Source organism: Choloepus didactylus, chromosome 1 (genome assembly GCF_015220235.1).
Source record: "Choloepus didactylus isolate mChoDid1 chromosome 1, mChoDid1.pri, whole genome shotgun sequence".
In the NCBI taxonomy this organism is placed as follows: domain Eukaryota; kingdom Metazoa; phylum Chordata; class Mammalia; order Pilosa; family Megalonychidae; genus Choloepus; species Choloepus didactylus.
The window spans coordinates 91,744,746-91,762,433 of record NC_051307.1 but is presented as its reverse complement, the minus strand read 5'-3'; the positions used below and the strand labels follow the sequence as shown (position 1 = coordinate 91,762,433).

At 43.2% G+C, this 17,688-nt stretch overlaps 1 protein-coding gene across 17 annotated transcripts in view; it reads right to left on the bottom strand.

Moving 5' to 3' along the window:
* Nucleotides 1-17,688, bottom strand: part of KALRN (kalirin RhoGEF kinase) — a 749,960-nt gene that overhangs the window by 88,009 nt on the left and 644,263 nt on the right. For 10 of the 17 annotated variants that reach the window (XM_037837128.1, XM_037837164.1, XM_037837174.1 and 7 more), the window contains 3 exons: nt 8,166-8,449; nt 6,905-7,009; nt 3,320-3,415 (listed from right to left, as the gene is read on the bottom strand). In XM_037837128.1, the coding sequence (XP_037693056.1) occupies nt 3,320-3,415; nt 6,905-7,009; nt 8,166-8,449 (485 nt within the window). The remainder of the gene's footprint in view (nt 1-3,319; nt 3,416-6,904; nt 7,010-8,165; nt 8,450-17,688) is intronic. The other 7 variants (XM_037837192.1, XM_037837224.1, XM_037837301.1 and 4 more) reach the window with 3 other exon arrangements.

The window sequence follows — 17,688 nt, the reverse complement described above, 5'->3', positions numbered from 1 at the left end:
GAAGCAACAACTTACTGCTGTTACATCACTACTTCGCAGTGGGTATGTATTGGGATAAGAAGAGATGGACAGGAAAAGAAAAGGATCAAATTTTAACGGGAAGATTCTGAGAAACCAAACCACTGCTTCCCTCACTCCTTTCCATGATATGGGTTGGGTTCTCTATGTTAAGCCAAAGAAATCATTATAGTTCTGGGGTCTTTGTAGGTCCTCAAGAAGAAGTTATTGGTGGAAGAAGCAGTTAAAGCCCTTATTATGGTAAACTCACCACAGAAAGGACATCCTTCAATAGGATTCAGTGAGAGCCTGTTATAGGAGGCACTGTGCTAAGCCAATCAACTCCAAAGCCATCCCCACACTCCCGCTTCTCTGGGAATGTTGCTCTTATGGGACTTCTCGAGATCTGCACTCAAATGTTTAATATTCAGGTCCATTGATCAGCCAAACTAGAGGCCTGCAGAGACTCCCAACAGTGCAAAGGTCAGCGGTTACAGTAAGAAGAAATTAATTCAAAATATAAACAAATATAGAATTTTGGAAGTAAGTGTTTACTAAGAACCTGTTAAGTATCAAAGACTACTGTAAACTAATGGAGGAAAGAGAAAATAATGTCCTAAATGACATATCATCTAGTTGGGGAGATAAGCTGCAAATGAAAAGTTAAGCATTAAGATATTTTAAAAAATAACATGACAGGGCAATCTGAGAGCAGTCCTGGGCAGCATGTGGCTTATATGGTAAGTGCTGTGGGATTTCAGAGGGAATTTGAACTGGGCTGGTCAGGGAAGCCTTTGTGGAGATATGAGATTTGAGATGGGCTTTGAAGGACAGTTATGCTTTAGATAGGCAAAAACCAGAGGGAGAACATTCCACACAAATGGAGTGGTGTGACCAAAAATGTGGACGGAGGAAAGTCACAGAGGTGTCTGAGGATAGTATGGAAAACTATCCAACTATTTGGTTGGAGCAGAGTTCATCAACCAGAATAATCAGTGGATGTTGGAAAAGTAGGTTGGAGAATGGGCTACAAAATATTAGAATTCTGGTTAAACATGGACTTTATAGGCTAGTGATTTCTAAACTCTGATTATATACCTCTATCAGTACACACAATTTTGGTCATGTACCCCCTCTAAAGCATGTAACTTGTTTATAAATTATATACTTGTACTATTGTGTTGGCATTATTTCAGCAATAAAATATAAATAAAACCTTCTTAAATGATGAGATAAAGAGATTCTAATATTTTCTTCCAGTAGCCCAAAAACTGTCTTGTGTACCTGAAGGCAACCCACACATTGGAGGCCACTGCTCACAGAGGCAATGAGCCTTCTCTACCAAAGAGTGAAGCAATAAAGCAGTGTTTGTGTAAGTCTAATCACAAGAGTGAGGTGCAGGAGGCAGATGGAGGTGGGGGAAAAAAAGCAAGCAAGTTACTTCAATAGTCCAGGCAAGAGGTCAGGTCCCAGACTCAGGTGGTAAAAGGAAACATGCATGAAGGATGATTTTAAGAAAAAAAAATTAAAGATGGTATTTGGAGAAAGAAGGTGTATGGGTCAGAGTGTACAGGAAGGGTGAACAAGTGAGGAGAGGTCAGTAACTTTGAAAAGTTAATGTAGTGCTCCAAGAGCACTCAATTGCCACAGTAAGACAGAGAGAGGTGGCAGGAAAATGATGGACACTAGTTACAAAAAACACCAGCTAATTTTTTTCATTAGGAAGGAAAACTAGAAGGAAGAGAGGAAAATCATGTGTTAAATCTTATTTGTACACTATAAGTTGGATATTAGAAAAAAAGAGTTACTGTAATCAAAATTATCATCAGGGAAGCTTTCCATACAGTGTCTATTATTTTCCTCTAATTCCTGGGCCAAGTGGAGAAGGGCTTAAATGGCACTAATTAACAGGGTTGCAGATCAGAAGTCTGACAGAAGCACAGACATTTATCCTAATGAGAATTTTAGGAAAAACCAAATAAGTGCATGGATGAGAGAAAGAAAGCAAAATGCATCAAATTGTCATCCCATAGTGTTGAGGACTGAATCATGTCTCCCCAAAGAGGCATGCTTATTGGGTTAGCTATTGTTTCCAGACTTTTCCAGTTGGATAGAGCTAGGATAGATAAATATACTTCAAAGATAAACTAAAAAAAAACAGGCATGCTTAGGTCCCAATCTCTGGTCCTGTGGGTGTGAACCCATTTGTAAACAGGACCTTTGAAGAAGTCATTATTATTAAAATGTGCCCAAAATGAGTGAGGGTGGGCCTTAATCCAATATGACCAAAGTCTGTCTAAGCAAGGAAACTGGACCCAGAGAGAAGCCACAGGGAGGAGCCAGAAGCTGGAAGTCAACAGAACCTGGAAGAGAAAGGAGAAGACACTTCCATGTGTAGTGCCAGGTGATGAAAAAACCAAGGACCAAGGGCTGGGGCAGCCAGCCCCCGAATGCCACAGTCTGGGGAACAGCATGGCCTTGCTGATGCCTCGATTTTGGACTTCTCTTAGCCTTAAAACTGTGAGCCAATAAATTCCCACTGTTTAAGCCAACCCACTGCATGGTATTTGTTAGCAGCTAGGACGTTAACACACAGTGATACACTTAAATGTAAAAACACAGGAGTAGGGCAACAGCTCTGTCCAAATGAGCTATCTAAAAAGGAGCTCTTTCCCCAGTATTTCCCAGAAATCTTGAACCAACTCAGACTAATAGCCCTTCCCTCCAATGGCCTTGTTGGTTTGTCAGATAATCACAAGGCTAGACCAGTTTTCAGCAGCTTGTGTTCAGTCTGTCTCCCATGATGAGGATATGCACTGGCTCCCTTAATTTCTCGTGGTGAGGAATTCACATACTTTTGTCCTTTTCCACTCTATAATCCACAGTCTACTTTTGCAAGACTTTGCAAGCTAGAAAGCCATCTGAGGTCCCTGAATAAAACTACACAGTGCTTTCAAGGATCCAATCTGTGCTCTATGGCTTAACTTGGAGCACTGGCTTCAGGGTCAATCAGATACATCTAAGTCACTGTCCAAAAGGTACTTCCCTGTAGGCCAGAGGACTAGGCTCACAGGGAGTGCTTTTTGTCAATACTTCCACTCTTAATCAACCTCACAACCCAAAAAATGGTTTGTTAATTCCCCCCTGCTCACTCCCAAACAAAGCCAAAGAGAACTTTGGGGCACAGTGTTTTAGAAACCATCATTAGCTAGAAACAGAAGGAACAAGGATAAAGCAGAAGAGATCATGACAGAGAGATGCAAGGCCCTGGGGGCCTCATGGAGGTGAGACACACAGAACTGCCTCCAGGAGCCCCACTTACCAGCTTGCTTTTGACCAACTTTTCTATTGCACTGACAAGGTCGGCAGCAGTAGGTACTTCAGTGGAGGCCTGCCGGGCTGCTAGCAAAGAGGAGGACTGCAAGACATTGGGCAGCAAAGGAAAAGCAGATTAGCAAGGAATGAGGAACAGCAGTTAGGAAGCAAAACAGAAAGCCCAAAGCTCAAGGCAGGCAAGGGGAGCAAAGCTCTGTGTTGAGCGAAAAGAGATGACAGAGGGAGATGGGTGGTTGTGTAGGTGTGGGACAGGCCTGACAGACCCCTTGTCAGGAATTCTGACAGCCGCAAAGCATGGAGGGGACTAGGATCTCCCTAACAGGCTTCCGAAGGTACCGAAGGGAGGGGTTGCTGAGGTCCTGGGTGGCCAACAGGTAAGGGCTACCCCCACTGACATCAACCAGGGGTGACTGCTGGGGGCAGACAGAACTATGGCCACTTTGGGGCTGCCCATTGCTATTTCAGGGACTGGAAGGCGTCAATAAACCTAGCCTCAAGTGTGTCCAGAGGAGAGACATAGTCCTTGTTTACCATAGCCTTAGCTATAGCTCTCCACTGTGTGCTAAGCAAAAAGTTCTTGGTGCAGGGTACTTACAGGTCAGCAAGCCAGACGTACCCGCTGCCCCTTCAAACATACACACATGCACACGCACACACACACCCCGCCTCAAAACACAGCTGTTTCTGCTAAGGCCCCCAGACTGGGTCTCAGGAAGTCCCCGAGGGCTGTAGCAGGAGTTGTGTGTCTCCTGTGGAGTGACCTGGGACTGTCCTGCTCACAGTAAAGGGAAGTGCAAGCAAAGGGCCTGCCAGTGCCCCTTCTGGCACCAGTGAGAAGGACTTGTCAATGTGGCTGTCCACTGAAGACTGTGTTACTACTTTTTCTGCCTTCTCCCTGAGAAGAAATTGGGGAAGAAATGGTTAACACAGAGTGCACTTTATCCCTGGCAAATCAGAGCAGAGGGCTGAGGTTTTCCAGGGGGCCAGAACACATGCTCCTTCAGACTTTTATGATAAAGCCTGCAGGAGTAGACAGTTGAAAGTTCTGGCCTTGCTCTGGCTTCAAGTCTGTCCTGTAAATTAGGGGGAAAAGTTTTTAAAAGGAAGCTTCTTCTTGTCTAATCCAGGAGTTACTTAGATCTTCTGAGACGTAAAAAAAAAAAAAAAAAAATACAAAACAATAAAATAAAGAAATAAATATCAAATAAATATAATTAAGAAAGATACAACAATATTCTTTTCCCTCTCATGCAGGAAAAGAGCTTAAGTCTGTTGGAGAATCCAAGTTAGCATCTTTTTTATCTAGTAATTCCTCTCCTGGGAACTTATTCCAAGGACAGAAGTCAAAAGAACAAATGCTACATTTACAAAGTGGTCTGTATCAGCATTATCTAGAGTAGGCAAAAATGGTGAAACAAGCTAGAATGTCCAAAAACGGGCTAGTCAAGCAAATTATGATACATCAAATAAGTGAAATACTCCCCAGCTATTAAAATTATAGTTATGAAGGTGAAATTATTAGATTTGGGGAAATGATTTTAAATAAAACATCAAACACATCATATGCCTATAATCATAAAAGTAAAACATACACACATGAACCGAGATTAGAAAAAAACATGGAAAATTCAAATCATAACACAAGATTACAATGGGTGCACTTTAAAAAATTCCTTCACACTGTCGTAAAAATTGTTCTTAATGAATCTAATTCTTTTTGCTTGAAATTCTGACATTTACCCTGTTCCCAAATATTCCTCTCAATTTTCTACCTCCAGGAAAATAAATAAATGCACAGCAATCAACCATGCATGGACTGAGTGGGGTTAATGGATCTAAGAAGGGATTGTGACCATCTGCCCTATCCCTGGCTAAGAAAAGGGTGACGCAAATGTTTGGGGGTAAGCCCTGAATGTCAGTTAAAAATTATCCAGGAACAACAGAACATCCCTTTTCCCCAAACAAGCTGTGTTGAGGGAATTAGAGGGGGAGGGTTGGTGACCTTTACTTTCCTTATGCAAGGTGGCACCTCGCGTGGAGGCTGTGGGAGATGGCAGATAGCGTGACATGCGGGCCCTACGCCCCGCAGACGCTATCGCTGTTTGTGGAACATTTTTACAAGGATAGGCCTCTGGGAACACAAGCAGGCTGGTTCTCATTCCCACCTCAAGGTGAAGCACGGGCATTTCTGCCCCTGGGAGCCCAGGATGGGCGGAATACCACAACTTCCTCTCCCCTTCTCCCCCACAGGCTGGAGTCAGAGAGCTGGCCCTGGAGAGCAGGGAGAGGCCTCGCCTGTCAGCCTCTCAGATGTGGGTCACATGGGCGGACAGGGCCACATCTCAGCCACTGCTCTGCCTTGAGAATCTGTTCTTCTAACCTAGCACAGAGGAAGATGTTCATTAACGTCTCTGGATTAACGACCCAACAGTAAAGCAGAGAGAATTCAAACAAAAACTGGAATGTCACAAGAAACTCTGAAGCATCTGCAAACAGTACTTTTTGAATTGCATCCTAGGCAATGCTATAAAGGTTTGTTTCCACCTACACATGCTGGGACCCCTAATTCAGAGGATGCTGCCACTGCCAGGCAGAGCACTACAGACTACAAGGAGACCCCAGAGGAACAACTAAGCAAGCAACTGCCAACAACACCACAACAAAGTGAGACTCCAAAAAGCAAATGGAAAGCCCAGTGAAACACTGCAACTACCACTTCACTCTGCAGAGTCCAATGGGACCAGCAACACTAAGACAAGGCAAAAAACACATGATGAAATGAAAGCACGGCTTGTAAGGAAAGCAAGTGATAGAAAACCTAAATTAAGTCAGCCCCGAGCCACATCTCAGTATCTGGAAACGACCTGAGCCCCTGGGGCTAAAACAATTGGAATGATCACCTTGTGCTTAGAGGCACGGTGGACGTCAACATTTCAGACACCAGGGAGCCTCCACTTGCCAGTGAGACAGGACATCTTGCAAAACAAAGAACTTGGGCAACTTAGGATATTAGGTTTGCCCATCCTTGACAGCAACCTCCCCTTAGCACATCATCTCCATCCCTCTTTGTCCCCAAAGGACTTCTGCTTCATGCTGTGAGTGGAGAATTATACAGCACTGTGCTTAAATGGAAGATCCATTGTTTTGGATTTTAGAGTTGAATATAAGGAAAACAATCAACTGAAATGTAGGTTGTCCAGTTAGGTCCAACAAAATGACCACAATCTGGAACCACCTCTGATTCCTTTTTGAGAGAGCTAGCTTCTTTTGGAATCTCCTCTATTCAAAGCAGAGCCATTACCCTCTATCAGTAGGACAAGATCCCAGGTAGATTGCCACTCTGAGAATTCTACACACTTTCCTGAGCTGCCCAGAATGAGGTCAGATCACCAGGATTGGGGGACGGACACCACATCCACTACTAGATTCTGACAGAATCTATATCACCATGGATCCACGTGGGGTAAGGGATGACAAGAAGGAGAGTATTACTACATCCATCACACACACACAAATGAAATCATATACATTACACATTGCTCTTGCAAGTGAGAAAGTAAAAAAGTCCTACCATCTCATCCTGCGTGGGGTCATTGTCAAAGATCTTCATGGGTGGAGGGAGGGGTGTGTGTGACTCTTCATCTGGCTCATCTTCACCCCAACCCTTCTTGCTCTTCTAGAACAAAAGAGCAGCATTAGCTACCGTTTCATATAGCTAAAGGTGACCATGGTTTGGGACTCAGAATTTTAAAAAACAATACACATACCCTTCTCTCTCAACACACCCTACCTTTTCAGCTTCAGTTTCTCTATTTCTACAATGGATATACCTGATCTCAAAGAATAAAGAGGACTAAATGAGGGGAAATACATACATACACACATAAATATCCATCTTATTGTTTAGACAGGAACAGAGAAATTTAAGAGTGGTCACAGGGAGTCTAAGTTTTTGAGGGCTATTAATACCACAATATGAATATCAACAGGCTCCACTGCCATCTCCAGAGGGAGAAATAGCAGCATAAAATTATAACAAGAAGGAGTCTGGTTAAATTCAGGAAGAATTTCTTCACCACATCAGTGATGGTGGTAGGTTAGTATGCCAGATAAAACAGCTGTCCCTTTCCCCCAACCAAAACAAGCCCACTTATTTTGATCAAAGACTCTCAGCGTGGAAGGGACTTTGGAGATCATCCATTATAACCTTCCAGCAACAGAGAGATCTCTCTGTTACGTGAGGCCATGTGGTCTCCTGAACCTCAGGAAGGCCTGCTTCGTCACTGGGTAACCCCACCGCTGAAGTTCCCCTCTGAGCAGAAACCTTGCCTACTGTAACTTTCATCTGTTCATCAGAATTCTGCCTTCTAGAGCAATGTGCAATCACTACTCCCTTTACACATGGCACAGCTCAAGATATTTGAAAACAGCTACCATGTCCCATCAGAGTCTTTAATTTTCCAAGTGAAAGGGTCTGTTCTTTTATTCCCATTCTAAATTGGTCCAGCAGGTTTTAATATTGTCCTTAGTAGAGACAGGGAACAAAGTGACCAAGTGATTCCCCTTGTCTGAGGACCCTATCTCCAAATCCAACAAAATGCTTTCTGTCTACTGGATATTGTAGGTGCTAGTCAGTCTCTGAATTAATCACAAAGCAAACTGGCCAAAGTCTTGAGATGAAAAAGAACTCAAATTACTTAGGCTCAAGAAGACAAACTAGTGGGGACTAGAGACTGGATAGTTTTCAAAACCCATGAAAGTCACAAGACTATAGGAAAGATGTCTATCAGAAGTCTTTCCTGATGGATGGCTCGGGGCCCCAGCATAAGTACCTCATCAGCACTGTCTCCTTGAGGGGTTGTCTCGTCCCCGGGCTTGGGTGATCCCAGGTCAAAGCTCTTCCGACCATCGCGTACTTTCTTCTGCTTTTTGATGTTTCCTTCTGCCTTCCCACTGTTGAGCCGGCGCACGGGACTGGTCAGCCACTTCTTAAGGGTGTTCGTGGAACGCTTGGGACCAGGGGAACTGTGGATGGAGTTCAGGGAGGGCTGAGACTGCAGATTGGCCACTGACTCAGACTTGCCTCCGTTCTCGCTTGAGGAATGAGAGTATGCATCTGAGGAAAAACAGACAGACATAGCCATGTCAGGGGCAGGTAAGGCAGGCTGCCCACCCAGGAGTGATTCCTCCTCAGGAAACTAGGACGCAAAGCAGAATGTCAAGGCCAGCTGTGGACCCCTGCCAAGGAAGCCCTCCCTAGAACAGCAGCACAGTCACCATTCACTCTATTTTTACGTGCTAGGCACCGTTCCAAGGGCTGCGGATACAGGAGTGGACAGAGGACAACGACTCCTGACTTCACGGAATTTACATTCTGGTGGGAAACACATATAATGGACCATAAGGACAACACAATAATAAAATATAAAGTGAGACAGATGTCCTATATTGAAAAAAAAAGTAGGAAAAGGGTGTAGGGAATTCTGGGGTGGGAGGAGAGGTGGTAAATTTAATAGGTTGGTCTGGGAAGGCTTCATGAGTTGACATTCGAGCAAAGACCTAATGGTGGCAGTGGAGCACATCATGTGGTCACCTGGCGAAGGGCATTCCAGGCAAAGAAGGGCAAATTCAAAGGCCCCAAGACTGTGCCTGCAGAGGCTCCAGTGGAGGGGAGAGGGTAGAGCAGTATGAGAGGAGGTGTGAGAAGCAGCAGGGGCTGGGTTGCAAAGGCCTGGCAGGCCAGCGTTAAGAATTTGTCTTTTACCTGGAATAAAGACCCACTGCAGGACTCTGAGCCAGAGTGACACAATCTGGCTTACATTTTAACAAGGCTATTCTGTCTTCTGCATTGAGGGCCAGGAGGAAATAGGGAGACTGTTTAGAAGGCTATTGCAATAATCAAGGTGAGAGATGTCACTGGCTTGGACTGGGCTGGTAGCAGCGGTTGTAACAAGCAGACTCCCGAAATGTTTAAGGTAGGATCAATAGGATTTGCTGACGAACTATCTTATTTCATTTTCACAACAACCCTCCGAGGTAGGTTCTACTGTTTTCATTTAACAGAAGAGGAAATCAGACTTGGAGAAATTAGTTACCTTGCCTAAGGACATACTGCTCATAGGGGCAGGCAGGCCTTAGCACTGAACACTACTTCCCATGGGTAGTGACCAGCTCCCAGGTACTGGGTTGTCAATGTCAGTGCCAAGCCCAGTTTTCTGGGTCCAGTCTGAATGTGGGGCATGGGATGAGGCGCGAGGAAGGGCAAAGTCCAGGGATGCCATGCTGGGTGGAGAAGAGGGGCTGGAAGAGGCACACAGCGGATGTGGGCATGCAGGAAAACCCCAATCTGGCAAATTTCATGGAATTGTCCCCAAATCCTTTATATCTGAGGAGATTGGCATGAGTACCCTGGTTTTACAGAATAGCTTTGAGTTATTCAAAAGAAAGCCCTTTAACCTACTTCTCTTTCTAGGCCCTGTTGCTCAGAGATGCTGTTTTTGGTTGTCAGTGCTGAGGAAGCCGGGCTCACAGCAACACAGGGCATCGGCAGGCAAACTGAGATCTTAGAAGAATCACCAACCAATACGAATGTCACAGAGTACCTATGAGGTAGCGTATTCTAAAGATACGTAAGACGTAGATTTTATTTACATACACATATATACATAGAGAAGAAGGGGGAGAGAGAGAGAGAGAGTAAAAGAGCAAGGGAGCACACAGAAAATAAAGATGCATTCACAAGGCAGTATGTGAGTAAATGCCAGAGGGCTGGTATGGACTCTAGACGATAAGTAAACAGAGTTAGAGGAGGGTTAGTGTAGGCGGAACTGGCCTGAAAGCTTTAACGGAAGAGATGTGTCTGAATAGAAGAGAAGGGGGAAAGGATTTCCAAAAAGGGGAAACAGCTAGTAACAAAAGCACAGAGGTAGGGAAACTGAAAAATAAGTCGAGTTAATACGGCTCTTAAGCAGATACTTTTGGGGGAAATAAAGATACATGGAGGAGAAATTGGATAGATAGATTAGTGAGGACATTTAATAATTGAGGAGTATGAATTTTACTGGGAGACTCTACTGAGAAATGACATGATAAAAAACAGTTGAAAAAGATTAATATACAGCATGGCCTGGGGAAGGAGGGATTAAAATCCAAAGGCCACACTAGGGAGTACATTTCAAAGCAAGAAGCAATACACTTTAGTGTCTGGGTGACAAATCGAAAGGTGAGTTGTCTTTAGGTAAGCTTCTCACGAAAATGGTCTTGGGAGAATACATGATCAGCTTTATATCTCCCCTTGATGGCACCAGGCTTAGTTTGCATACTGATATTTGAACCCAACTCATAACTAGGTATTTAAAAACATTATTACAGAGGCCTTTTTTCCACACCTACTGGTCTCAAAGACTGAGCCACCTTTTCCTACAATGACTTGGAGGTCCAACTTGGTCTTGGAGGCCCTTGGTTAGAGGTAGCCAATAAAGAAGAAACAAAGTCCTTAAATAAGGCGGCCATCCCTGTTGATACAAAGCTGTCACCAGCCTTTGTAACTGGCTGATATCCTGGGCACCAAGGTTAGGCCTATGGCCATGTGGGGACTATTTTAGATATTACTAGAGTTTTGTGCATACTTTGGAAAACAACACAGATATTTGCATCTAGAAGCACAAAAACTGAGCTCCCTGGTTTGAAGGATAACCTACAGGGAGAGATTTGGGAATCGACTGACTTGGCTGGTGTTTCTTTAAGAACAAAGTTGTACTCTTATCTCAGAAAGAGACAAGAGATGGTCTTGAGTATGTTGACATTATTTCTGAAGTGTTTGGTTATTCTCAGAAGACTGGATGATAAATATCTCCGGGAACACTGGTTGTAGGTCCAGGGCCTCTCTGCTAGCTTTTTGCTGATAAGCTGCAGGCACTTCATGCACCAGGCCGCTGTGGTATCATATAGAGCTCTATTAAATACAAGCCTTCAAAATTCAGATTTATCAGCACATACTGTGTCAGCAGAACTACAGGCCCAGACACCTTAACTTTGCCCTGTATTACTAGGCAAGACAGAATGATATGCTGTACAAGGCTTCTGTTCTATGACAAATCACAGCCTGGCTTTGAGATTAAAAAATGCACAATTCTGAACGGCCATTCCTTTTCCCTATTATCATGTGTTTCTGCTTTGGTGCATTGTGTACGAATTAATTGCAAGGGTGCAAATTACGAAGTACAAATTAAAAATCCAGAGTATTGTCATTTTTGCTGTTTCAACAGGGAATCCAAGAGTTGGAAGCAATCTATAATACACCGTGTAGTTAGAGTCCTGTTTTGAGACAGGACCATGTCTAAATCACTTCAAATGCATGTTTATAAAAGAATGTGGCGTCATTTAGTCTAGAAATATCTACTTAGTTTATTGCTTCTTCAGAGAAGGATCGGCATGTTCTATTAGTCCCATCTTTGGAAGATGGGAGCTTTTAGCTGTTTGAGAATTTACTCTAGTATCTTTCCAGGCATAACAGTGATGTAATAGTGAAGTGAAGATTTGTAATGACAACAATAATACTGTTGTCTCATCAAAGCTTCCTAAGCTGAGGTATGCACTACTTATTAGGATTCTCATCTTAGGAAACAGAAAATGAGAGTGCTTCAAGAAACTGAGGCTTACAGTTAGTAGGTAGCAGAGGCAGGGTTTAAACCCAGCTCTGACTCCACTGCACATAAGTTTAATCTTATTTCTGCATCTATGTTCACTTCATGTATATTTTTAGCCCTCTATAATTATTTTAAAAAGAAGCATCAAATTGCTAGTCTATTTACCAATTCAATTATAAAATTGCAATGCTAAAAACAGTCTCAGAAGTCACCCCACTAATTTTACAGACCAGACAATGAAGGTTTAAATTTGGGAAATCCATGGTCACAAATCAGTGTCAAAGCTCAGACCAGAATCCTGGCATCTCAACACTCACTCCAGCACTGAACCAATGCGTTCTCTTCAGCCTTGAGGCTTAGAAACTGCCCATAAGACATAGCAGATGCTTCACTGATAACTGGTTTTAAGTAACTGGGAGGACAAATGTGTCCCAGGACACTGCAGGTAGCATAGATGCTCTGAGGTTCTGGTACCACCCAATTTCTTCCTTTATAACTGAAGAAAGAAGATGTGCTCTGTGGTCACAGAACACATTGCAAAGCCTAACAAATGACTCATCTCTTAAAATTTTGTTGGAGGTGATCAAGAGGGAAACTGTTGGTAGGAGAATTTTCCTGCCTTGATTTTGTGATCCAAGAACCATTGGCATATTGCAATAAAGAGAAGAACTGGGTTCTGGACCTGCTCTACCACTAACTAACTAGGGAGCACTGCATAGACACTCAGTCCTCTGTTTCCTCAGCTACAAAATAGACTGATTGGATGGGATGAGTTCAAAGCCTGGCCTCATCACTGACCGGCTGGGTGACTCTGGACTGGTTATCGAATCTCTCTATAGCTCAGCTTCCTCACCAGTAAGTGAAAAAAAAAAAAACAACAACTAGTGCCTGCATCATAGGGTTATTAGGTTTAGGAAGTTAATATTTGTAAAAGTGCTTAGAACAGTGTCTAGACTCATAGGAAACACCACCTAAGTATTTGTATAGTAAAAGATCAGTAAAACCATGAAAATCTCCCCCAATTCTATGACTGTTTTTTTTCCTCTATGCCTTCATTCCATCTGTATGTTCCTCTAAAGGCTAGATTAGATCATTTAAGGGCATTTTTAGCTTTGAAGTTCTATGCCTCTATAAAAACAAAGAAAAATTTAATGCTACCAGCGGCTCTCTGTATCATTCTCCCTCCATTTCAAGTAAACAATGATACATAACTTTAACCACTCTGATGACCAATATCTGAAATCTCCTCCCAGAATATGGTAGCCACATCCTTGGGACAACAGGCTATTGTTATGCATCTTCCCTGCCATTTGGAAGTATAAATAGCAAATGTTATTCCCTGGAAATGACATTTGCCTCCTTATCTATAGGGGTATCCCTCAGGATAGGAATCTGATGGACATTTTGGCCAGGCAATTGAAAAACCATTGAGATAAGGGTCTCAGATACCATCAAGGGATTAGAATTAACATGTCAATGTTATTAGCCTAAGCTTTGATGCAAGGGATCCATAATTTTAGGGATTTTAATCACAGTAGTAGGCAAAGGAGATGACTGCTGTTTGACCTGAAGATGAAAATTGGTGTGAAGGTTTGAAGCTGTATGTACCCCAGAAAAGATCACGTTTTTTAAATCCATCCCTATGGGTGCAGACCTATTGTAGGTAGGAGCTTTTGATTAGATTGAGATGTGTCCCACCTCATTCAAGGTGGGTCTTAGTCCTCTTACCAGAATCCTTTATAAGAGGATAAAACACAGAAAAAAGGCCTCAGAGAAGCTGAGAGAGGAAGCCACTGAAGCCAGAAGCTGAAAGCAATGAAACCCAGGAGAGAAGGACAAGCAGACATCACCATGTGCCTTGCAATCTGGCAGAGGAGCCCAAGCTCAACAGTAGCAAGTCTTCAGGGAGAAAGTATCGCCTGTTGGTAACCTGAAAGGGCTAAGCTGGGATCCTGGAGTGTATGTGTATGTACAGATGGAATCTGAGGCTTCAGTAGATTGTGAATACCTGAGATGTATAGTTGACTAAGATGGCTCGCCATTTTCTATGCTGGCTTGAGAGGCATAACTCAAAAATGTAAAGCACATATTCAATCCATTCTTCTGGAGTTAATGATGGCTTTTAATCACACCCCATGCCTTCCACATACTGTATCATGGTCTTTCTTCAAGTAACTGCTAAAAGATATGGGGTCTACTTGTTCTATATTACCTGTTTCATCTCGATGGTCAATGAGCCTGTAAATGTCCCCCTGGTATTCACTGTAATACTGTACTGGAAATTTGACACTAATGGCCAAAATCAAGAAACCACAAAGATTCCTAGGACCTACTAGATATTTACAGAAGAGACCTTTAACCACCTGCCCTTCTGTCTTGCTTTAGCTCCAAGAATACAGGAATATTTGTAAACTCATCCTTGTTGCTTTCCATGGCTTTAGCTGTATAAGGCAAATGCATTTCAATCTATCTATCTGCAGAGGTTATACATTCAAACATTCCTGTTTTCCTTAGCTTTCTATAAATAATTCACTCAATACAAAAATGATAGAAGTATCGTGTGTGTGTGTATTCACACTGGAAAGTGCACATTTGGAGAAGGGCATATGAAGGGAAAGCCGAGGATGAAAATTCTCTGGTAATAAAAAGATAAATACAATTGTTTATAAGTATGAACAGCACAAGACCCACAGCAAGTGCATGGTGTATGATAATGGTTCTGGCAGGTCTTTTGGAGGAATGCTTATGAAAGCCAATCTCTTGGTTGCATATTGAGCTGAGGTCTTGAGGCTGTGTACCACCAGTTCCTGGCATGGCTGGCTTCCCAACAAACCATCTGGTTGGCCATCTTGATGCCTGGGCCACTTGGGGTTTGAGGATGCAGAAAGCTGTTAGGGTTGGGAAATGGGGGTAGGGTAGGATCAGCCAGGTGCAGAAACACTGCTTCTGACCACTAGGAAACTTGTTGCCCTTGCCCTTCTTCCTACCACTGCTTTAGACTAAATTTGGCAAACACATCTTGGCTCAGCATAATCCTTCTCCCATCTCTTACCCATCCTCAAGTCTCAGATGCATAGTGCCGGGCCTGGACCCCTGCTTATTATGTCAAAGCTTTTACACTTAGCTTAGAAGCCTCTTCTCCAATGAGTCCTAGCCAACCCACCATTCTTTACCACTTTACTCCAACTTAACTTTATGTGTTTTTATAAAGGTTGTACAGATAAAACCCTAGGAATCTGGAAAGTTTACGTCTGATTTTTCCCATTAAACTAAGAGCAGAAGAGCAAGGACCACTCTGAACCTTAAAAGCACCTGTATTGGGCTATCTCTTGGTTGCTACCTATGGACCCCCTTATCTCCCTATCATGCTATTCCTGCCCTGGAAGAACATGCCCAGAGATAGAAGCCACCACGATAATCCCAAACCCACTGCCTTCCACATAGGGCAGGAATCACTTTTATTAGAACCCATAGGAACCTCAGCTCTTAATAGCAGATCTTCTCCAACAAACAATCTCCACGGGGTTGAAAAGTCAGCACCTCAGGCTTTAATAGGGATTAACTATCCTAAATATTGTTCTAATTCAGTCTGGGTTTCCTTCAACTACTGCTGGATCTTTGGGTGCTCAGCTGCCCTCCCTCCCCCGGTCAGGATGCCATTGATAAGCAGAGGGTAAAATGACAAATCTTCCAACGTCTTGTCCCGATGGCTCCTTTGAGCTCAGTTTTCCCTGTTATCTTCCCTCCAGGCCAGAGACAGAGGGCGGAGAGCGCTCAAAGGGCACTGAGGCCCCCAGATGAGCACGGCCATAAGCACACAGCTGCTGCTGTGAGAATGTGGCTCTAGTTGCCTAGAGTTAAGGGCTAGAACATTTTCTCGGTATATTTCTGGTGATGGATCCTGAAGCTGGATATCTCAGACAGGCAAAAAATCAGCGAAAGCTGCTCTGCTTCTACTCTGAGAGTACATATTCTAGATATTGCTCTCATCTACTTACCCATTTCATTCTCCTAGACTTAGCTACTTCTTCCAAACCATGGAGTAGCAAACCTTCCTAAAAGGTTTCTGAATTGTTCAAAACCAACCAAACAAAAAAAAGTACAGTGAAACCTCACAAATTGAGACTAAAAAAAGGATATTCCACCTTAGCATAAAACTCAAATAACAGAATTTTTATTTTAAGAAACAGTGTCTACTGTCAAGTGATAGAGTAAGAATAACTAGATGCTAAGCCGCTAAGAGTAAGTGGCTAAGCAGTTAAGTGAGATCAGGTGAGATCTGCTTCAGTCTATAAAGACGTCATGAACACAAGGAGGGCCACCTAATCATGACACACGGGACCCGCCAAACTCCGAGGCTGGGGTGGGCGTCTTCCACATGCAGCCCTCCCGAGTTGCCTGCTGGGCAGGTAAGCCAAACTGCTCTGGTGAAAAAGGGCCATGTCTGAGTCTGGGGTGTACCCCCACCTGAGTCTCCTCCTAGGTCTTCACACTAGCTCTCTCAAGGGGATTAAAAGAACTTCCTAAAATTCTGTTTAATCTACCTAACTTAGTAACATCGGCACCTTTTCTTCTCAGAGATCGTGAACATAAACAAATTCAATCCTAGTAATAATCACAAAACCTCAGAACAGTATTATACAAATTATCACATATGACTAAAGACTATCCCAGAGAATGACCAAAGCTAACTTTTAGTTTTTCACCCTTGCCAGTGGATTCTTCACTCACAAAGATTCCTGCACCGGTATTTCTATTCTTGGTGTCTCTGTCCTAAATCAGATCTTTTGAACCCACCATGTATCAGCCTCCAAACTGGGCCCTCTCTACATCCAGTCTTTTCTATTATCCTTCCTACATATCTCTGCTACCAAAGTGAATTAACCACTTTATTCAAGTCACTGTTTAAAAACTTTCGATGCTTCCACGCCTTAATATAAATAAAATCTAACTTAGCCCACCATTTAAGTTACTCCATGGTCGGGCCTGAGCTCCCCTTTCCAGCTCTATGAGCCTCCATTCTTTGATAATTAGAGGTTCTCATACAGGGGCCCCAGACCCGCAACAAGAGAATTACCTGGGAACTTATTAGAGATACAAATTCTTGGACCTCATTCTAGAAATCTTGGATCAGCAACCCTAGGGGTGACCCAGCACTGTTTTAACAAGCCCTCCAAGTACTCTAGATGCACAGTGAAGTTTGAAAATCACTATACGATATGAACCCTCCACTTAAATTGTTCAGTTCACAGCACCAACCATGTTGCATTCTTCGTTGCTCATAGTGTCCTTCAGCCTCTCTGCTTGTCTAAAGCCTACCTCGGACTTCTTAGACTACTAAGGCCAGCATATTATCCCTTTCCTCCAAGAGTAATTTTTGTATCACTCATCTGGCACTGATAAATGCTTGCTTATATATTTTACCTCCCTAACTATAAGGAAGGTCCTTGAGGACACGGATGTCCTCTATCTTCATTATCACCAGCACAACTCTTTGGCCATAGAGGAGCTCATTAAATGGCTGGTGATGAAGATCTAAGGAGAAAGAAAGACAAAACATTGAAGTCTGAGTGTTTTTAAGCCCAGAGACCTCTAAAAGAAAGTCAGTGTTGGTAAGGCACTCATATCATTTTTTAAAAATTAGGGCAGTTGTAGATTTACAGAGAAACCATGCAGGAAGTACAGAATCCACCCCCTGCTTCCCACC